The sequence below is a fragment of the Mixophyes fleayi genome, chromosome 2 (genome assembly GCF_038048845.1).
Source record: "Mixophyes fleayi isolate aMixFle1 chromosome 2, aMixFle1.hap1, whole genome shotgun sequence".
NCBI classification, from domain to species: Eukaryota; Metazoa; Chordata; class Amphibia; order Anura; family Limnodynastidae; genus Mixophyes; species Mixophyes fleayi.
In genome coordinates this window covers 357,372,198-357,396,487 of record NC_134403.1, presented here as the reverse complement: position 1 = coordinate 357,396,487, position 24,290 = coordinate 357,372,198, and the positions used below count along the sequence as shown (strand labels likewise).

Sequence of the window (24,290 nt, the reverse complement as noted above, 5' to 3'; positions counted from 1 at the left end):
TCAAGAGAGTGATAATGCGGAGCTGTTGCATGCCATCGATCACACGCCATTGTAGCAAGAAAGAAACGGCTGCCATAACAAAACTATACAAGGAGGCATTCCAATCTTACAATAGATGCTTCAAGAAAATAAAAATACTTTGGATTATAGAACCATTAAACTAATCCATAGATTTTTCTGGGGAAAATAAAAAAAAAATAGCAGCAACTACCTTAAAATGAGGGGAGAGTACTGATCACATTTGAGCAATGATAATTCTCTTTGGCAACAAAAACAAACAAACCATTAGCCAGGATGTCACTACAGATGGGGAGGGGAAGAAGCCTGGAATCTATACGTCAGGTTGCAATTGTCGCGTTAATGCAATTAAGAGTCTGTGAGCTCGGCATGAACTTGCCAAAATAAATTACTGAGGGTAGGAGGAGCGAGCGATATTCGGAAATAGTGCAGCAATTCCTCAGAATTAATCAGATTCTGAGCGAGATTAGCAGGAGCAGATCCCATTAACAGGAGGATGCAAAAGACAGGACAGTATTTCACAATTCCTGCCCACTGACAATGCAATTTCTACACTGATCACATCTCAGCAGGGGTGCAAGGACTGAGGGCAGAGAAATAATAATAATAAAAATAATCTAGCAGTTTATGGCACTCGGGTAAGATCAGTCTTTGCTCTGTAGTCAGTTACATCATTTCATTGCAAAGCGGATTGCTGTTACACCCTGCTTCCAGAATGCGAAGCAACGTAATGCTGGCAGAGAACTTTAACTACCCATGATGGTAGTTAGGCTACAAGTGGCTTTACAGCTCTTGTGGAACTACAAGTCCCATCAGGTGCTGTCAGGAGGCTGGCAGGGCAGGCTGGGGGTCCAAGTTCTGGATAACAGGACACAGTGCAAGCATCAACACTGCAGCTTCAGAGACGCTGTAAACTAGCCTGGAGCCAGTAAGAGACTGAACCACCTCCGTGTTTATGGTTAATATTGTATCAGTTACGCAATATATTATATACTTATTTTTTCAGACGACAGCTTGCAGAGGTTTGGTTGACATGGTCGGATTAGATGCATTTTTAGCGATAACTGGACAGACTGTGTGTCTATGTGTAAGAAGGGCCAAACAAAGTAAGTTGAATGTGAAATTTAGGATGTTCCTACATTCCTTTAAAAATTGTTTATCTGTGTGTTCAGCTGGGTCCACACTACAGATTGTTCAACCAACAATAAACGACTATAAGGTCCGATATCGCATTAGTGTGTACGATCCCACAAACATGTTTTAACGTTCCAAAGCTCATTCTATCGTTTCACTTAGTTTTAGAAACTTCCTAAAAATCATTATGAACGATGTTGTGCAAATGTGGAAGTGTGTACGCACTCACGCCCAGCAGTGTCCATAGATCTCTATGGAGTGTGCAGAGTCACAATCTTTTCAGGCAATGGTTAGGACAGATGAAGAGAACAGATAAATCATGTACATATACATACTGGTAGGTTAATTGGCTGCTTTCAAAATTGACCCTAGCCTCTCCTTCTCTGTCTGTGTGTGAGTGTGTGTGTCTATATTAGGGAATTTAGATTGTAAGCTCCAATGGGGCAGGGACTGATGTGAGCGAGTTCTCTGTAGAGCGCTGCGGAATTAGTGGCGCTATATCAATAAATGATGATGATCCTATGTACACATGAATCTGCATGTTCATTAGGACTAAGTTGTTGTTAAAATAGTTACAGAAATCGCATCTGCAGTAATTCTCTGTAATGTGCTCCCAGCTTTATTCTTCGTCTTAAGACAGCCAGTGTGAATTAGTAACTTGCTAACCATACAGGGAAACTGTAAAATTAGAGTAAAGGTCACTATGCTCTGTAATGTGTTTGTTAGAAGGTATACAAGCTTGTGCTTGTCTGTATAAAGGACACATTACTCCCTACTTCAGAAATGTCCACATCTGGGGGTAAATGTATCAAGCTGAGAGTTTTCCGGTGGGTTTGAAAAGTGGAGATGTTGCCTATAGCAACCAATCAGATTCTAACTATCATTTTGTAGAATGTACTAAATTAATGATAGCTAGAATCTGATTGGTTTTTCAAACCCGCCGGAAAACTCTCAGCTTGATACATTTACCCCTGATGTGTATTAAACAAACAACTTCATATTTACTTCAGAAGACTTTAAAAGACCAGATCCCAAACTACAAATAGGAGCTTGTCCTGGCCACCAAAATCAGTCTTCAATTAAGTCCATCCTCAGTCAGGCCCTGGCACCCGGGATTGTCAAAATATAAAGCGGTCAGTGGCAATCTGATCATGAACGGGAAGATTCCTGGGGACACACAGGCACCGATACTGTCCCAACGTGATTAAACCACATATGCGGCCAGTTAAATAATGCATCATCAAGTTAAAAAACCTTCTATAGCCACTTTATTGTATATACACATTTATATTTCCAATCTACTACATTTTTAGCCAATGAAATACATGCTAAATAAAGTCATACAGATCAATATTGTATGAGCCACATTTAAGTGAACCTTGAAGCAGAGTCTAAGAGCAGTAACATGAGAGGTAGAGGTGCACAAGCAGGCCTCAAAACACCAGTCTGACACACCCGAATTAAGGTAACAAGGGTCTGCAAGACCACATGACCATGAATATAATCCACAAACATACATTACTAGCTGGGCCTGAGGGCAGATTTGGGAGCCTCAGACATAAGTTTATTAAAGATAATTACCGGTGATATACCCCCCGGTTGGCTTGAGTCCGTGGAATTGCTGGTCATGTTTCGCTCTCTCCTCCACAGTTATTGCCCAGATGTCCAAATTCCCTGTTTGGGGGAATAAAGAGATATATACATAATAAAAGTAAAAACTGCACGTTAACAATAATGAGGGATGCTAAACAACTTGCTGAAGATCAATGATAAGGATATGCAAGAAGTCCTACAGGACTGTGATAATGATCTGTGCAGTACGATCCTGTCTAGGACTCTCACATATCACAGACTGATGTACAGTAAACGCACCCAACCGGTCGTCTGTACATTCCTCAGCCATCATTTACACCATGAGTCACACAAGCAATAGTATAGACACAGGTTGATTCAATGCTGTGAACCTACACACATACATTTACAAACCAAATCTTAATATTCAGTTGTAGATTGAATCAATTAACTTATAAATTCACTGTACTGCTGGAGAAATTTTAAGACAATCTAGTCTATCAGAAATAAATTGGACTGAATCTGAAAAAATAAAGCTTCAGCCGCAAATGCGGTTTTTCTGTTTATCTTTAGAAGACAAGAAGCTTTTATTGTACAACACAGTGAAACATTGTGGAACACACTATAATACAATGGCATTTTCCTCAACCCATCCAATCTGAATTGTAACAATCTGATTAAATAATTTGCATTGGAATTCAATACAGGGATTTCACACACACACACACACGGGAAGATTTCCATGCAAATCAATACAAATAAAATTGTATGGCAGCATCGTAATCTGTGTGGGTGCCTTAACCAATCAGACATCAGATTTCATGATGCTGGTCCTAGAAGGATAAAGCCAATAGCTGATACATATCGGAGTTCTTTAATTTCTTATGCACATGTAAAAAGGAATGGTCACGTTTATAAGGGGTATACAAAGTACCCGTCTTACCCCCAAATGGCGCAGCGGCAAATTGAGCCATGGTTGTGCCCCGTTTAGCTTGCTAGATGGTGCCTGCAAAGAAGAAAAGAAAAATGTTCATCTAGTACGAACTGGAGTTTAAATTAATCAAAGTTCATTGAAAACACAAAAACAATGGCAGCGTTACAAAGAAGCAAGAGACACACTGTTTGGTCAGCAGCCAATTACCCTACTAGTATGCTTTGGGAGTGTGGGGGGAACTCGGAGTACCCAGAGGAAACCCACGTAAACACGGGGAGAACATACAACCTCCATACAGATAAGGCCATGGGCAGTAATCAAACTCATGACCCTAGCATTATACAAGAGGTCTCTCAGGCATACTCATGACTATCCAGTCGTTGCAGAACTACAAGTTCTAGCACTGTAGTAGATACATCTCAGAAAGTCCACGCCGACATCAGTATCATGCAGAGAACATATATTCACAGTAGATATGCTAGGAATCGGCATACACAAGGTTAGAGCTGGATGTTTCTAGGCTGTCAGAACACATTCTTAGACAAACAGCACTATACAAAGTAACGCTATTTTGTGCAATTTGCTTCCCATCAACCCACAAGAGACCTTGTTTCAGGATTATCCCAGACTGCACATATTAATTAAGATCTAGTTTTGGACATCTACTGCGTCATGACAAGCTCGTTTTAAATATTACATCAATCGACAATGGTGGAATTCAGTTAACCTGTAAACGTACTCAGGTCTGCCATCAGGGGATGGAGAGGACACGTCTGTAGGGTGCATACATCCCTTCCTTAAGGCATATGCTGATCTGTGTAATGCCGAGACTGTAATTACCAGGGGCTGCCTGGCCAGCCCCAGCACTCCATACAGTGGCAGCAGATTTATGGCATCCAGTTACAGATTACTTTTATTGTCTTCCCAGCTCTCTAGACACCCAAGGTGTAGGGTGAGTGTGTAAGTAAATACAAGTATTACTGGGAGACAACACACTCAGTGCTGCGCCTTACCCCTCCCTCTTAGGGTCCAAGACACTTTAAATCTGTCACTTCCTTACTCCCACAGCTGATCTGTTATCACTGGTTATCTGCCTAGCCTGTCCCTCCTCACTCTCACCGCATCCCACCGCAGACACCACGAGCAGGAAGGCTAAAAGCAGGAGATCCTGCAGATTTACTCTATGTTCTAATTTACACTGGATTTTAAGCTTAAATCTGCAATATCTGCATTAGCTCTGTCACATACTTGAGCCCAAAACTTGCACTTAATGATCTGGACCTTGCAACTACTTCACATAGTTCTACAGTACCTGATCTCCCATTTCTTCCAAAAATGCCAGTATGGATATACTCCTTTAATGCGCGTTTTGTTCCTACATATCATGTGTTAATAGTGCAATACAGAGCATGTGTGTGTGGCTGGATCACTTATAAATAACTTCTTGTATAAATGTATTTCAATTAGTTGTGGAGTGCATCAATGTATATCATTGCAAGTCTACTGATTTTTGCATTACAAATGTTTTGCTCTCTGGCGCAGTCGGAGGAAATTTGTTTTTGTAAGAATGGAAGAAAGGAAGTCCTATGCCAATTTGGCCTTTTCATTAGACCAAGAAAGGAGGAGGTTGTTACCCTTTCATCCTGTGTGTTAGAGAGATAGGGAACAGCAAGTAATTTAGGAAATCACTGATTGATGTAAATTTTGTTAAGTTTAAATTGCCTTTAAATCCAAGTTTAGAGAACATATTGTATCCTGATGCTAATCGCTAAATGTAGTATCTCAGGCTTTGTGGTGCCAGGTAGGAAAGGGGGCTGGTTCACCCCTTGCCAACACGTGTGTCAGAAACAATATATAGAGAGCTCTGTTTGACCATGTAATGTATTATACCATCTGTACTTCTGGACGATCACTATTAACTCCAACTAGTTTGTAATGGTCCTTGCAAGTTCCCTTTGAGCAAATAGCGCAACAGTTGGTTACGGACGATGAGAAATAAAACAAAAAAAAAACAGGGTAAACTTTGAAACATCCCTTCATGCTTCTTCCCCCGACAGACCGGTGGCACAGTAAGCCCATCTGGTCACAATATGTGCATAGAAAGCGGAAATTTATAATCATTTTTCTACAAACACGAGTACACCAACTAGAAATGTACATTTAAAAAACACAAACTTCTACCGACAGCTCTGCATGTAGTTATGCACCTACTGAGACGGAGATGTGATCTGATTATTATGGGTCAGGCCTCGGTGCAGCTAATCTTACTGCATTAGAAAACATGACTGATCCTATACTTAGGAAGTATAAACCAATCAGATTAAGGGTTGTGTCAATTCCCTCCTGTTCCATGAACGGAGGCGACACAGAGCCGCACACAGAGATCATTGATATCTACAGAAGACATTCTCAGAGCACACACACGAGACTTACAGAAGCCGAGGATTAAACCGGGTCGGGGGAAAGTAGCCCACGCTCTCTCTTACCCATTGCTTGTTCATCACACTCTGCTGTACAGCCCCCGTGTCTGTACTTATGGCTCAGTGTGTATTCAGCTCTCCTTCATTCATAAAACAGATGGAAGGGAGATGGATAGAAGATGTGACTTACACATTACTGATCCTCCTCATGTCTTCAAAGTACTATAATTATCCTTCACGTACAAAGAATAGTCACACATTGCAGCACTGTACAATAAGGAAATCATGTTAAAGACAATTCCATATAATGATGTAGAGAGCTCTACATATACAAGCTTACTATGTATGACTAACATGCACTTCAGTGGCAGAGAGGTATATACAGTACGGTCAACTTTATCAAGACATACTATCGCTATTCGATATTAAGGGAAGAAAATACAACAACATTCCTGGTGCGGGACTTTACCTAGCTTCTACTGCTTGAAGACCTCGGTTTGCCTGGATATTAATTTTGTCCAAGTCCTATTATCTTATGTAAATCTTAGTGTGATATTTCATATACAGTGGTTTGGGGATAAGGCCTAATGGCACAAAATCGGGACGGACATCACTGGAAGGTCTGGTCGAACATAAAGATGACAGATACAACCCCCAACTTGGATCATAGTCTATAGAGAGACAACATAAATCTGTGTCTATTGTATGCATTCACCTGCAATAGGCGCAAGATGTTAAGAAAACATCTGAGGTCTGAGTGACCTTAACCTGGCAGAAGTTACATCACCGAGAATATGTACATTTCACCTCTCACAATGATCTGCTCCAGTTTTTCTCACTTAATTTCCAAATGCAGAATTTGGAGCAAATTCAACAACGAAAAGATTTTATTTTTTTAAATCAAACTGGTGAACCATCGTCAGGGTGATGGGTGCCCAGGGCTCTCTGACATGCAGAGTGGGTGAAGGGTAGCCCGTCTGGCCCAATTCCACAGAAGATCTACTGTAGCACACATTGCTGAAAAGGTTATGGGGCTCAGTAGCCGCAGACAGGTCAGAGTGCCCATGCAGACACCTGTCAAATGCCGAAAACACCTACAATGAGCATGTGAGCGTCAGAAGCGGACAATGGAAAAAGGTGGGCTGGTCTGAGGAATCACATTTTATATTATGTGGACGACAGAGTGTGTGTGCGTCATTTACCTGGGGAAAAGATGGCACCAGGATGAACTATGGGAAGAAGACAAGCCGGCGGAGGCAATGTGATGCTCTGGGCAATGTTCTGCTGGTAAACCTTGGGTCCTGGCATTCATGTGGGTGTTACTATGACACGTACCACCTACCTGAACATTGTTGCAGGCCAAGTTCACCCCTTCAAGGCAACGGTATTCCCTGATGGTAGTGGCCTCTTTCAGCAGGATAACGCACTCTGCCACACTGCAAAAATTGTTCAGGAATGGCTTCAGGAACATGACAAAGAGTTCAAGGTGGGACTTAGCTTCCAAATTCCCCAGATCTCAATCTGATCGAGCATCTGTGGGATGTGCTGGAAAAACAAATCTGAGCCATGGAGGTCCCACCTCGCCACTTACAAGACTTAAACGGTCTGCTGCTAACGTCTTGGTGCCAGATACCCCAGGACACCTTCAGAGGTCTTGTGGAGTCCATGCTTCGACGGGTCAAAGCTGTTATGGCAGATCGAGGGGGGACCTACACAATATTAGGCAAGTGATTTTAATGTTGTGGCTGATCAGAGTATATACATACATACGTACATATACACATTAGCCATTAAGCCCAATGCTACAGAGAGCTACACCAACATCAACACGTTGGCTATATCCTTGCAGTACCTATACTGGAAATAGGCAACCTGTGGCTCTCACAATCATGCCAAAATAACTATTTTTTTTTATTAAAGAGATTTGTCTGGTCAGGTACTAACCGCTGATTTTTTTACTTCATTAACCCACGTTCAATGAATAAAGCCCACATTAAGTCAGTAAATAAATGGAATATATTATACAAAACATTCTGTCTCAGGAAATGGGTTATGCTGACAAGATTGCTACGCTGCTATTGTGGAACTATTTTTGAGGTCTCAGAATGTTCAACCAACCATAAGGTGCCCAATACAGGCAGTGATTTGGATTGCAAATTTTATAGTAACTTTTTGACCACACTAACCAGTTCCCCCCAAAAAAGTATTACCTATATTACCCAAAACTAATAATGATATTGATCAGCACTGCTGGAAAACCTGTTCGGCCGATGATAGTCATCGGTGACCACAGAACCTTCGTCCTTCCTTAACAATGCCTTAATCTCCACTCTGGGGGTTTCCCTGCCTTCCGTGCCCTCTTGGGCTCCGCCGTATGCGGGACCTTCCCCTCTCCCCTCCCCCGCCCCTCTAGCTGTGCTTTGAGATCTCGGAGTTACTGTGCATTTTGTTTACTGTATCGTGCTGTCTCACCTTTGTATTGTCACTTTGTTTGTCCCTGTACGGCGCTACGGATACCTAGTGGCGCCCTATAAATAAAAATTATTATTAATTATTATTATTATTATTATTATTATTATTATTATTAATAATAATAATAATAATAATAATAATAATAATAATAATAATAATAATAATAATAATTGCACACATTGGTTGCCAAACTGGGCATAAAAACAGGTAGGTTGGCAGCTTTGAGAGAGAGGGGAGAATCAGGAGATCCAATATACAAAATTAAAACCACAGCCGGCTCCCGATTGGATGGCAAAAAGCACTTGACCAATCAGAAGCCAGTTGATTTTTTTAGTCAGTGTGTCAGACTTGAATAAACCTTCCCCTCTGTCTCTTCATGGGAAGTTTGTTACAGGAGTGATAAGATCATCATTACCAAACTTCAGTCAATTAAACTTCCTGACATAACGGCTTTGTCATAAGGTCAAGCATCATCCTAGATTAGTCCAATATGGAGTACGATGCCCAAACTGCAGATTTTCTGATTAAACAAATTAAACCAAATATTCCTTTATGTCCAGCTTTAAAAACACCGGTAAGACAAACCGCTACCAAACCATAAAATCAGAACAGCTCACAATCCAGTAACTTTTAGGCAAAACTGCTGGGTTCAAACTCTGACATTTTCTATATCACCACAGATGTATCACATTCATTGTTCATACTGACCCCTAAATTCATCATAATGCACTCCACCCCTGCCTAAAATAATACTTCACCTCATTGACTATTATGTAGAAAGCCGATAGAAGAGTCAGCTTAATTTACAAAAGACGAAAGAAAAGAATCGGACACAAAAAGGTTCAAACAAAAGCATTGTGTCCAAGACAAGGAGTCACTGGGAAGATGCCAACGCGCCATGTGTGAGATGTACACTCTGTAGAAGAGGAGAAAGGTCTCCGCTAGCTTCGTATATAAAGGTCTGGTCCAGCTGATACTGCCAAGAAAGGATGGTATTATCCAGAAAAACGCTACAGTTTCAAACCATAATTGGAGACATTGACGGAAACTGGTTCAAAGGGACAAAGTGTTATTGTTGCCCAATGCCACCCAGATACTTGCAGTTCTACAGTGCACTGAACCGTGGAATCACATCCTGCAATAATGCCAAGTAATATGTCACCATGTGACGTGTATTAGTACAGGGCACTGCAGCTTTAACAGCAAATGGTCAAGGGGAATAATTTTTCTTGACATTACAATTGCTGTATGAATGCAAATTATCCTTCTGCAATCCACAAATAGCCGACTTTTGCAGCATCTCTACTCTTCTGTTCTAATCAAAAATTAAAGTTGATCTTCTACATCAGGGGTGAGCAACAGACGGCCAGGAGTGCATTTACCTGCACCCCCCATACAGGGCTTATTCTTTGCTTTGTGGGGTAAGGTCTGATGGACATGGGTGTCTGAGAGCATGTGTGCGCCTTTTGTGTGCAAATGAAGGTTTGAAGGCATGTGGGGCTATTTTGGAGCAAGTGAAAGGTCTGAGGATAATGTGCCGCCCGTGGGGCAGTTGGCGGGAATGTGCTGCCCTTGAGATGTATATCAGGTTGCCCATCACTGTTCTACATTAACATAACAGCACATAAAATAGTATTTAGACAGCATAGGTTAAGCTGTATGCAGTTAGTCATTTTCTAGGGAACTAGGATTATTCCAGGGTATTAATAATTGGAAAGATACCATAAACTGGCAGGAAATTACTCACTGTATTGAGAAACGTTCTGGGACCTGTAGGAAGTCCGCCAGCTTTCAAACAGGGATCCCTCGGTTGGATCTAAGACAGACCCTGTATATTAACGGTTAAGCCATTATTGCAACAAGCAGAAGACAGAGGGAAGGGCCCAATTCTACAGCTTTTCTTTTTCTCATTGTACGTGCGCCAATAACTGTATATTGCAACTAGGCATTTAAACATGTAGTACTATTGATGCTAGATTTTTTTTTAATTATTATTATTATTATTTTTAAAAAAACCAAAACAGACAACAGGTCCAAATTAATGTATAATCGGTATAAATTAAACATGTCCTAATCTGCAAAATGCCTAAAAATGATCAATACTGCCCAATGTCTGTTTGCGATTTAAAAAAAAAAAAAGGTTAAATTATATTGCAAGCATGAAAAGCATTTTTCAGACCAGGAGTGTTAGGTATATAAAATCCATGCAGTTTTGCTTAGGATCGGCTGATTTTGTATAGTTGAGCAAAATTCTGGTGAAATGACAACAGGCGGAACTGGATGTGTTCTGCGCTATGACTGTACAGTATTTCTAAAATTCACATGTTGCTGTTTATGTAGCCTACATATAGCGCTAGGAATTCTCATTCAAACAGGTCTAATCCCTGCTACAATCGGTTATACCAAAGATGTCTGCAGACATCTGGCCCTATAGCTCCTTCATGTTCTCCCTGTATTGGAATGATATTTAATGTTACTGTGCTACAAAAAGAAAGCTCCATTTGTCTCGGAAACAAAAAAACCACAAAAACAATGTGCAATTTACTATGGAACACAAAGCAGCTAAAACAAAATACTTTCAGTTTAATAAACACCAAGCAAAACTGTGAAATGTGGTCAGGTCATGACATATGGAAAAACACCAACAGCAAAGGGTTAAATAAAACAGTGTATAGAGCAGACATACATAGTAATGAATAGGACAACACATTGGCTGTGGACATAATTTCATTTTAACGTCTCTGCGAGAAGACCGTGTACCTTTATTTCTGTGTAGCAAAAAAAAAATAAAAAAAAATAGGAAGACATTCATTCCCCTTCTTTGGTGGTCTGGAGGTAAAAGCCCTTAATAATACTGAAACTCCGACAATTCAACAGCTTTCAGGCCTTGGAAGGCGGTGAATACAAATCAGACATTAAACCAATAGCAATCACTATCCAGGAAGCAGAGAGTCAGAAATGACACACAGTGAACTGCGAACATCTGAAACCAGTTACACAGACAACTTTTACTTTCAGAGAGCCCTTTCATTGGGGAGCACGGATGGGGGGGTTTGGGGACAATAAAAACTAACAAACTAAAAAAACCTAAAATTAAGCATGTAATATAACTAAACAAAACAGAATGAAAAAGTTTTCGGCTCCAGTTTATGTTCAGTTTTCGAGTTATTTGCCAGGAGATATTTTTAATAATAGACTATCAGGAGTGTCCAACCTTTTAGCTTCCCTGGGCCACATTGGAAGACGACGAGTTGGTTTGGGCCGCACATAAGATACACTAACAATAACGATAGCTGATCATCCCAAAAACCGTAGAAAACATAGTTAACATATATATATATGAGAAAAAAGTGATTAATATATATATATATATATATATATCACTTTTTTTTCAAATCCCCCTATACTTACCTTTCAATCGCCCTGTTCAAAAAATCCTCTCTAGTTATTATAGTATAATCAGTTTTTGTATTTTTTCAAAGCAATATCAATAAAGTGCATTTAAGCCAGGCATTGTATATCAGGGTGCCCTGACCAGGCCTGCGGTACCTGACATATACATCACTGTGACCCCAAATTGTGACCTGTTTTGCTAATTACACCCCTATGTTAGTTAAGGGATAACAACTTATAATGGGCCAAAGATAATAATATATAATGCCCCATTAGTATTACAAGTAGAAGTATGTAGCAGGGAGATAAGGTCCATGATGCTCCAGGACCAGGTGACTTTTATTCACTGGTCAGCGTCCCTTGAAATAATAAAAAAAAATCTCCCTTAACTTACCTGTTAATCGGCTTGTTCTCCTGTCCTCTTCTCTTCTCCAATTCTGTGCTGCTGATTGTTCTTCTCGCGCGGGTGACTCCTCTGTGCTGCGCTCCGCAATGGATGTTGGGCGTGATGACATCACGCCCGACATTCACTGCGAGCACCGCACGGAGGAGGAGACAAGGGAGGGAGCCGGAGTACCAGCTGACGTGACCGCGTGACCGCAAGGTAAGTATTTTCTTTTCTTTTTTTGCAGGATTTTCTTTTCCATTAACAGTGCTGCCCCCTTGCCACAACCAAAACTCCTTCTGGGCCACATTTACAGGCGTGCTGGGCCGCATGCGGCCCGCGGGTTGGACAACCCTGCACTAGATCATTAAACAGGTCCTAAATGTAGGAGTCAGCTGCAAACGTTAAAGAAAAATTGTAGGAAAATAATAATAATGTCCACATTCTAATTTTCATCATCGGAGAATGTGACTGTGCAAATGTTTGGTCACCTTTCTCTTCATTTGTTAATACTTTAAAAACAAACAATTTCACTAACTCGGTAGACCTTAAATGAAGCCACAAAGACCTTCAGGAACTGAAGAACTATGGGCTCCTTTAAGCAGCTGATCAAGAACATTAAAAGATAAAAGGATTACTAAAAAGCTGGGGAACCGTATAAAACACTATCTAAACACGTCCACCTTGGAATTTCCACCATCAGAAACATTAAGAAATGGAAGTTAATGGGAACTGTTAAAGTCAAGGGCCAGATCTGACCCAAAAAATCTCCGATACAACTCTGTCACTTAATTATTGTGTTCATTATCACACGTTTTCCCAGTGTATGTGTGTGAACGAGCCCTCTGTGATTCCTAAAGAGTTCAATTGGTGCCCATCTTCCATGGCTCATTACAAGTCTAACAGATAAGGCTACCTCGCTCCTTGATCCCACCTTATTCCGCTGACCTCTGTGGAGATGAAGTTGAATACAGCATTGACAAGTTCATCACCTAGACCTTTATACCAGTGTAGGGAGGTCTGGTAACGACAACATGCTGAATCAATAGACTGTTCTCAAGATCCATCATCATCATCATTTATTTATATAGCGCCACTGATTCCGCAGCGCTGTACATAGAACTCATTCACATCAGTCCCTGTCCCATTGGAGCTTACAGTCTAAATTCCCAGACAGACAGACAGACAGACAGACAGACAGACAGACAGACAGACACTAGGGTCAATTTTGATAGCATCCGATTAACCTACCAGTATGTTTTTGGAGTGTGGGAGGAAACCTACACAAACATGGGGAGAACATACAAACTCCACACAGATAAGGCCATGGTCGGGAATTGAACTCATGACCCCAGTGTTGTGAGGCAGAAGTGCTAACCACTTAGCCACTGTGCTGTCACTTGGAGAGATATGTAAAGCACAATCTGCACATCACATGCAAAAAGTCGTACCCGACAGCAAAGGTCGTCCATCGGCCTCCTCACAGCATTCAAACTCTGAAGTAGGCAAAACAATATACCAAGATAAGCCAGAAACTTAATGGAACAAAGTACTCTGTATATGGGCAGCACAGTGGCTCACTGGTTAGCACTTCTGCCTAACAGCGTTGGGGTCATGAGTTCAATTCCCGACTATGGCCTTATCTGTGTGGAGTTTGTATGTTCTCCCTGTGTTTGCGTGTGTTTCCTCCCAAAATCAGATCAAATTGACCCTAGTCTGTGTCTGTGTGTGTTAGGGAATTTAGACTGTAAGCTCTATTGGGACAGGGACTCGTGTGGTTGTGTTCTCTGTACAGCGCTGCGGAATTAGTAGCGCTATATAAATGATGATCATGGATGAAACAAAATGTAACTTTTTGACCTCAAAGTTAAATTTGGATACAAAACAAATGAAGCATTTGAAGAAAAGACCACCTTGTTGACAGTTAAGAATGGGGGTGGATGTATTATATGTGGGAGTAGTGTGGCAGCAAGTGGCATAGGAGATATTATAAAGAAAGAATCCTAGAAGTCAATGACCCAAATTTAGTTAAGAAATTGAATCCAGAAAGAGGTTGGATATTTCAGCAACGAAACCATCCAAAATATACCTCAAAATCAATCATGGAGCAGGCCTACTAACAGGGAGGAAAGATGAAGGATTTGGAACAACCAGACTTGAATATTATTTTTAAAAAAAACCTGTGGGGAGATCTCAACCATGAGATAAGAATATCTCAGTCAGAATAGTTCTGCATACAAGAGGGGGAAATCCTAAAGAAACAACAGAAAGTATCTCAGCTGGTTACAAGAAACACTCTTACTGGACAGAGTTACCCGTACTAGCCTACTCTCCCAAATGTCCGGGAGTCTCCCGAATTTGAGAAAGTTCTCCCGGACGAGCACTCACCTGGATCCCGGATGGGGCTGAATGCAAGAGTCGGCAAGTACGGAGTAACCAAACTTATGCACTTGCCATATTCATCTTTTATTCCACAAATAAATAGTAATTGTGTATTACATTGCTCACATGTGTGTTGTGTTTACATTTGTACCCAATTTAGATCCCAAAATCTGTTTCTGGGGTTCCCCAATTGTTAAATATGCAATACATTCTACTGGGAACTGGCTTTTAGTGTCACAGAAAAATGGCTCAACGACACCTGAGGTTCCAGAAAGAGAGGAAAAAAAAAAGCAGAGTAACATTGCCCTATACCATGCTGCCTATGCTGTTCAAACCAATGGCAATTAAGCACATGTCCAATTGGTGTCTGCACCACAATGAATAGAGCCCCAGATCGTGCTTAGGACACAACATGAGCAATTCCTGAAGAGGCGCTATCTAGATGGAATGCGCACGTCACCTGCTCCTTAGACCTGTTCCTCTTAGTGGTGATATTCGCCTGTTTAAAATCTGTGGCACTGTCAACACACAGAAGCAGTAAAAGGGAAAGGTCATGTAGACTCAGACAGCTCAACCCTGGTTTCCATTAACAAGCGTGTTCAGGATTGTTACAGGATGGGCTAAAGCAGCACATCCTTGCACTCCTGAGCATGTATATTACTGAGACAAAAACTTGCATGAGCCACCAGAACCGAATAGTAGGAAAAAAATAAAAATATACAAATGGTAAGAGCAAACAGAGCAGATGTGAGTGAATAAAAGCAGATTACTTACAGCTCAATATGCAGTAACGTTTCAATGCTCCCATCCTTTTTAAGGAACCTCCCTTGTATCAATGCCAAACATATTACTTCTTGAGAACGTTCTTGCACATAATCTTACTATGCAAAACTCGCCTTTGCCAAACTAATCATGTTTGACTCAGCTGCCTGCACAAGCTGACTCAAGCACAGAGAATCTGTATCCAACTCACTTCATGTACAGCTCCACCCAGTAAGATGTGACCTCAATATGTATATGTAATAACGCAAGATGACCTGTACAACCTTCCCATGCTTGGCAGAATACGGCAAATCATGTAACAGTTTTACCCAATATCTTTTTGCATACTGTTATATTCTTCTAAGGCCCTTTCACTCAAGTCATTGGGGAGATTCCGTGCAAGGTGCCTCCGGAATGTCCACAGAGACACCTCGCCCCCCCTCCCCCCCCGATGCTACTGCAGGAGTCTCCGCTCATTTCTCCCCTCGCACCCCACAGAGATGTGCAGAAATTTGTATTTCTACAGAGTCTTGATTTATGATTTATAGAATTATGTGAAGGGTCTATGGGGAATATGGGTGGGGGGCAGGTATGAGGAGCAACTTGTAGACTAAAAGGAAAGAATATTCACTTTAAAATTAAAACAGTTTTAGTGCGGATTCCAATGTTGCAGACAAAAAAACTTTCCGTTTGCTTTTCAATATTCAAGACCACAGAGATATAATTAGGGAGGACTTAGGGATGCTGAGTTATACGTAATCCACGGTTCTCATACTTCATCAAAAAAGGTCAATGTTTTGTTTAGAATAGCCCGGAGGCCGATATTTTCCGGCCTCAACAGATGCTCAAAAAGAATCCAGCCTAGGATCACTAGGAACTAAAAGGATACTGAAGAGGCGTAAGGTGCCTCATTCCTCGGCGTGTGACTAGTTCTATTAATGAATAGACCTCATGCTAAAAAGTGTTTTCACATACAAAAATGGCTGCGTCCACTGTGTGAAGTTGGCAGGCACAAGATAATATTGCTTATTCTGCAACCAAACTAATCATAAAACCTACCTAATGGGGGTATTCAATTGACCGCAAGATTTTTTTATTTCTCGCACGGCGTAAAAAAAAAAAAAAAACACCCCCGGGTTTTTAACTGGTATACTGACCGTTTTTAGCTAACGCAGCGTGAAAACTTGTGCAATTCAATTAAAAGAGGGAACGCTGCTCCCGCGCGTTAATCATTGTGTTTGCGAGTTTTTACGCGGTCATGTATAACACAAAAAAAAGGACTGACATACATTTTCATACATTAGATTGCATTACACAACCATTCTAGTTGATAATATCTACGTTACAGTACTTTCTTGAGCATATTTTTTTATTTAACTATTTTTTACTATAGAATCATCTATACCATGTCAAAACACATTAGTACAAACATATTTGTACCAAAAACATACATAAATATATTTAATTATTGATTTTTATTTAATTATTTTGTGTTTTTTTTTCATTTCATTAATTTTCACAAGAAAATCAACTTTTACATCTTAGGCAATAGTGATAAACATAGTTTATTTTTTACTTTTTTTTCTAATTTTGACATGATTTCAAACAGTTTTCACGTTTTTAATTTTTATCACACCCCAAATAGGTGCGAGATAAAACATATTGGCCTGTTTAATGCGCTGCGTTAAAAAACAATTGAGTAGCGGCTGCCTCTCGCACACCCTATACTTTCAATAGACCTTCTACTGGAGCGCGAGAGGACCGCTTGATGGGGAAAAAAAAATGGAGCGTTAAAAATAGAATTGCGGGTAAAGTTAACCTGCTCGAAAATAATAAAAAACAGCATTAAGTCATTTTTAACGCGGTCAAAATAAAAACCAAAACAACTCGCTGACAATTGAAAGTTTCCTTTACCACAGAAATGTTGTAATACAAATGCTACAAAAGCAAATAACCTCAGAAATAAACCACAGTTCTCATTCATTGGGGTAAATGTATCAAGCGGAGATGTTGCCTATAGCAACCACTCGAATCCAATCAGATTCTGAGTGGTTGCTATAGGCAACATCTCCATTTTCAAACCCGCCGAACACACGCAGCTTGATACATTTACCCCATGGACTCAGTTTCATATGGAATGTGTAAAGATCAGACCTTTCAGAAAGGATCTTCGCTTTGTGGCTAGATCTATAGCTTCTCATTAGTGAACTACCATAATTTATACAGACATTGTATGCTCCGTTATCCTGTAAGATATAAATCATAAGCACAAAAGTTATTTTCTACAAAAGAGCTACTAACACCACTTACAACATTAAAATTCTGATATTTGTACATCTGTATTTAGAACGGAGATCTCTGCAACAGACTTCCTGTCAGTAATCCAACTACACAACCGGGATCAGCAACTTTTGGCCTGCAATGGCTGATCACACAATAACTTGTACTTCCCTAATGGAAATACAATGTCAAACAGCTCAAATTCTGGAAATTATATTTATTATATATATATATATATATATATATATATATATATATATATATATATATATATATATATATGCAAATGTTATTGGTATGTCTAATGTAATGCAAAATGTATTTAGGGTTTCAGTGTCAGAAAAGCTCGCAAATAAGTGTCATTAACAGTCATAACCGTGGTTGACTTTCTATGCAAACCCGACTACCTCATTCCTGGACACCAGTTGCCAGTGACAACACAGAGATCAGTGTGCCAGAGCCAAGACATCCAGGGTAAACACAGCTGCTGCCTCTCCCATGGATCTGCTCAGAATGCAGACAAACCTCTCATGTGGGTCTCTGCAGCCCTATAGAGAGGCAATAGGTCAGAGGTCAACTGCTTATCGACACTCAAAGGGTTAAGCGGCAGGCGTGAGAAGAGGATGCTGACTCAGACAGAAATGTAAAAGTATCTTTTGATGGTACAGTTCATTGAAAATTTGTGTTATAAATAATATTAGAGACCTCTACTAGTGTCATATTTGCAGCGAATGGGGATATTTACACATACAGTAGAGGTAGGCACCATGTGACTTTCCAGCTGGTGTGCAACTACAAAACCCAGCATGTCCTGGCAGCCAAATTTCAACAGAGAAGAACCAAGCCTGTTGCATACTAATTGTGAGCCACTAGGAGAAATCAGTGGTCCTATAGAATATACAGGGAACAAGCTGGCAAGTAGGTGAAGTTGCTGACTATGGGCAGCAAGGTGGCACAGTGGTTAGCACTTCTGCCTCACAGCGCTGGGGTCATGAGTTCAATTCCCAACCATGGCCTTATCTGTGTGGAGTTTGTATATTCTCCCCGTGTTTGTGTGGGTTTCCTCCAGGAGCTCCAGTGCCCTTCCACACTCCAAACACATACTGATCAGCTAATTGACTGCTATTAAATTGACTTTTGTCTCTGTGTGTGTGTATGTTAGGGAATTTAGACTAAGCTTCAATGGGGCAGCGACTGATGTGAGCGAGTTCTCTGTAGAATCAGTGGCGCTGTATAAATAAGTGATGATGACTATTGCTAAAGGTTGTCCATTTGCAATTGTGTATATATGCGACTGTACACTTACGCCCCCCCACGTCTGTATTTTAGGCTACACGCATCTTAATGTAACCTTAAATCTAGAGTACAGATGCGCCTGGAGAAACGATACAGCAACCATCGTCAACTGGACAACTGCCCGTCTTGTGTAGGCGCATAGTTAATGTATGGTAAGGAACAGGTTTCAAGGGTACCAAAATAAGATGCATTTCAAATGGGTGCGCTTAACTCCTGTATGTACACACTCACAGTACAGCACATTTTATGTTATGTGCGAAATTATAACGCACAAACATGGCCAACTGTAAATCGCCCACTTTAAGCGTATCTCATCACCAAAATATTACTAAAATTTTTTCTCCTGGGAACGCCAATGGTTCTGGGGGTACCTGTGGTGATATGGGGTCAATATACTAATAGTGCGTGTGGGCATTACAAGCCTCTGACTAAATACCATCCGTGTCTCTGCCGCATAAAGCGCTATTTGTTAATGTTCATTTAAAATGACCACATTCTTTTCCGTTGAAAGCGGTTGACCAAACATGAATCAGTAAAATAAGGGAGACGTGGAACAATACTACAACAATAGTCTCTTATTGTCCCTCTCTTTTTGGGAGTCACTCATGCATTCTACCAATTTCATGATCACCTGGCTGCATGAAGCACTATGTAAAGACATAACTCCAACGTAAGTCAACGTAATAAAATATAAGGTTCTCTGGACTGAATCATTTCAATAAGCCAGACTATTTAATGATCTACAGAATTTATTTACATCTGAAAGTTTCTTTAACTAACTTGAACCATTGCATGCCAGTTAGGTGAACGTATTGTGAGTCCTGCCAGGTTATTTTAGCCGTAGAACTTCGTTTTGCTGAAAACCAGATCTAAAAATAAATGTACATAAACAGCCAGATCATTGTTGCTAAATTCTATCCCTGGCGCCCTCCAAATAAACAGTTCTACAAAATGCCAAACAGTAAGAAATAAATTATAAACAACAGGAGTGTTAAGTAGAAAGGACTATGTTTAAATGGTGCAGCACAATTTGAACAAATATTTGAGCCAGAAAATACTAACCCTGATTCACAAAACACTGTCCTGAAACAGATAAACACAGAGGACTACAAGGGTGCATGCTTGTAATACATGTATATAAGGATACCAGCTAGACGTCTGAAAATTCAGAAAATATTATGTTAGTCAGTCACGCTTCCAATAATTCTTTTAACACTAACATGTGATTTTGGCTCCCAAGCTGGAAAAAGTGTGCAGGAAATAAGAACAAAATAATTTTTCAGGACGATAAAACAGACAAGTGGCTGCAGATCTAATGATCACAAAGGTCTACCTGAGATGTGAGTAGTCCCTTTAATCAAGGACGGTCCTACAAGAGCTCCACAGAGCAGGATATCATAGCCTGGTTATAGTACATAAACCACTCACACGTGTGCGAGGTTAGTGGTGTGAAGGGAACAGGCAATGGACCAAACACTGAACGAAGGTTATATGGTCACATGAATAATCCTTCATAATGTTCTTTACACATTCATACAGTGTCAACCTGCAGCCCCCTACAGCTCCCAGAGCTTGTTACCAATAGTGAAAGCTTCTGCAGAATACCCTTCTCACTTCCTTCCACTAATCTCTACATCAGTATACTGGAAAGCTGACCACACACGATTTTCAGATAGAAAGATTGAATCTGGTTTTGGCATAATGACTAGTATTTCCTGAGTGACCAAGGTAACATGTCAATGATCAGATGATCATCAGTGATCATTTCCTGAACTGAGTGTGATGTTGTTTGCGGAACACTAATACTGACCAAACCTATCTACGGGAGAGGATGGGTTGCATCCTGGGCTGGACAAAGTGTGGTATTAGTGTGGTGTGAATGAATATAAATGTAAGTGTAGATGACATATAAAGACTTGTGCGATAGGGATGATAGATGAACAGGAAGGAGAGATGCAGCTCAGGGTGATACAATATAGACACACACGCACTAGGCGTATTGTACAAAACGCAGAGACCCTCATATCACGCACAAAGCATCCTGGATCGGATAGTTATATGGAGTTTACTATGAACAAATTTGCCTTTTTTCTGCCAACTAAAATTTACGCTGGATGTTTAACTATAACTGTTCAATAATACAAAGGGGGGTATTCAATTGTTCGTCCGGACCTCAGAAAGACTCGCGCTCTAAATCTATTACCGTTAATACGGTAATTACGCGCTGAAATTCAGCGAGTAAATTACCGTATGAACGGTATTTACGTGCAATATTACCGTATTAATTGTAATAGTTTTAGAGCGCGAGTTTTTCTGAGGTCCGGACGAACAATTGAATACCCCCCAAAGAGTTTCTTACAGGCTTGTTCCCACCACTGCTTTCTAATCTTTCAATTCTATGGTCATATTTCAAATTTTAGAATGCAGCACTTCCAATTTCTCCATCATTCATGAGCGCAGCCATAGATGTATTGGTAAAAATGCATTATAAAAGCAGAATTACAGCATGTGTTCATTATCACACGTTTTCCCAGTGTATGTGTGTGAACGAGCCCTCTGTGATTCCTAAAGAGTTCAATTGGTGTCCATCTTCCATGGCTCATTACAAGTCTAACTAACAGATATGGCTACCTCGCTCCTTGATCCCACCTTATTCTGCTGACCTCTGTGGGGATGAAGTTGAATACAGCATTGACAGTTCATCACCTAGACCTTTATACCAGTGTAGGGAGGCCTGGTAACTACAACATGCTGAATCAATAGACTGTTCTCAAGATCCATCATCATCATTTAATTTATTTATATAGCGCCACTAATTCCGCAGCACTGTACAGAGAACACACTCACATCAGTCCCTGCCCCAATGGAGCTTACAGTCTAAATTCCCTAACACACAGACAGAGGGAAAGACTGTCAATTTTAATAGCAGCCAATTAACCTACTAATTTGTTTTTTGGAGTGTGGGAGGAAACAGGAGCACCCGGAGGAAACCCATGCAAACACGGGGAGAACATACAAATGGTCCGGACTCAAACTCATGATCCCATACTTACTTGATGAGCATGAAAGAAATTGTGGCTGTCCATGTTAAATGACATCAGTGGAAACAATACAGTGTACATGCCTGATGCTCCATAACATTGGAATAAACATAAGCAGGTGAACATACTATTTAAAGATTTGCACAATACTTTCTATGTTTCCCGTTTCCACAATACAGTGACACCTAATTGTTAAGGCAGGCTATAATTTTCTTCGCATTTAAAATACATTTTGTATTGGCATTAAGAGTAATTATCCAATATAAGTGTTGTGTAATAACGGCTGGCATCAATCTCCTCCACTGGCAGATGACTTCTGATGTACCAGGTAATGAATAGCAGCACATTATAAAATGATTTGTAACTGGATTCTGTCCTTATGTATTGATCTCACATTTGTGGGCAGCATCAGGACAAACATTGCTGGCATTATGGAGGATGCACAATAAGCGGAGAGCCTGGTCACACGATGGTTACTGCAGCCAGATGATTACATAGGCTGACAATGGTCACGTTCCCACATGCCCGACAATGGTCCTAGCACTGTCTGCAGGATCATTCTCTGGCATCTGGTTAGTGCTATAATGTTCTTATTTCTCTATTCATCTATCACCTGAATATTACACAGCACTGTACTACTGCTAGACATCAGTGCAGATGAAGTGGACACAGGTTTTTTCCCATTATTTAATTATCTTTTATTTTTAAAGGCACCACACCGCAGCGCAGAGAACGATCAATGAAAAGGTTTTAAAATCATTCGTATCAACTGGAGGGTATGGTATTAAACAGAATAGAATTCAATTCAACAACTAAGAAAATAAAGTTACAGAAAACCATTAGCTCTGTGCATAAAATATGTCATTCTTTTCTTTGATCAGACTATCAGAAGTCCCCTTGTATAAAGAATAAATAACATTCACCAAATGTACACAATTTACCATAGCATGAAAGATACCCTGGGATATTTTACATTGCATTTTCATTTACAAGCTATTGTTCTCTGTAATCAGCTGACAAAGTTTAATTTGGTGGGAAGTCTTCTGTGTGCAAGAAACACTTCCGCCCGTGATCCAAAACTTCATGTCACACATCCAGAAGAGCTCCTGAAACTTTTACAGATATATTTTTAGATGTTACCAGTGCTTTTTTTTATATAAGCAAGTTTATAAGTAGAGTTCATTGACAGAATCATCAAAGCTAAACAGCCTGAGTGAATCACAAGTTATATAATCAGACAAATTATATTTTTACCGTCAGAGGATGAGTAACATTAAATTTGTCTTATTGTTAAGCTCTTACATGGAAAACCATTTTGAAGCTGCTCCTTTGCCTACACAGTGGATGCAGCCATATACTGTAAACCAATATTCAGCGTCTGAATACACGAATAACATCACTGTGTGCACTTTAGAGATTGAAAATAAAAATGATTGGTTGCCAAGGGCAACAGTACTTTTCCCTGTGTACCAGTGGGGCAGCATATTGGCTTAGTGGTTCTGCCACACAGCACTGGGGTCACGAGTTCAATTCCCAACCATGGCCCTGTGTGGAGCTTGTATGTTTTCCCCTCGTGTTTGCGTTGGTTTCCTGTGGGTGCTCTGGTTTTCTCCCACACTTCAAAAAAAACAAACATACTAGTAGTTTAATTGTCTGCTATTAGTCTCTCTTGTTCTGTGTGTGTGTGTGTGTGTATATGTTAGAGAATTTAGACTAAAAGTTCCCATAGGGCAGGGGCTGATGTGAGAATTCTCTGTACAGCGCTGCGGAATTAGTGGCGCTATATAAATAACTGATGATGATGAACATCTGCCAAGTTAGGTAAAATAATTTAGAAGCATTGCAAAACACAACCAAATATTGTTAGGTTTATAGGGCCAGTATAAATCGATGTGACCTGAGGGAAGTTGTAAGGTTTTTCACCCGATTATCGGACCAAATTACATGATAAACAACCGTTCGGCCCAATATTGCATTAGTGTGTATGCTCCAATGATGAACAATTAGTGTTCCAAAGCTCATCGTATCGTTTGACTTTATAAACTAACTAAAAATGTATCTCAACGATGGAACAATGTCCTTCCTATTCTGCAGTGTGTATGTACTCACTAACGGCAGTGTCCATAGATCTCTATGGAGTGTGCAGACTCATGATCTTTTCAGCCGATGGTTATGACGGATGAAGGCCACAGATCTGCCGG

The 24,290-nt window shown here is 40.4% G+C and overlaps 1 protein-coding gene across 6 annotated transcripts in view; it reads right to left on the bottom strand.

Annotated features, from left to right (window-relative positions):
* ITSN1 (intersectin 1) overlaps nucleotides 1-24,290 on the bottom strand; it is a 108,272-nt gene that overhangs the window by 76,422 nt on the left and 7,560 nt on the right. For all 6 annotated transcript variants that reach the window (XM_075197208.1, XM_075197207.1, XM_075197210.1 and 3 more), the window contains exons 2-3: nucleotides 3,668-3,730; nucleotides 2,734-2,826 (exon numbers count right to left, since the gene is read on the bottom strand). In XM_075197208.1, the coding sequence (XP_075053309.1) occupies nucleotides 2,734-2,826; nucleotides 3,668-3,698 (124 nt within the window). In that variant the 5' untranslated portion in view covers nucleotides 3,699-3,730. The remainder of the gene's footprint in view (nucleotides 1-2,733; nucleotides 2,827-3,667; nucleotides 3,731-24,290) is intronic.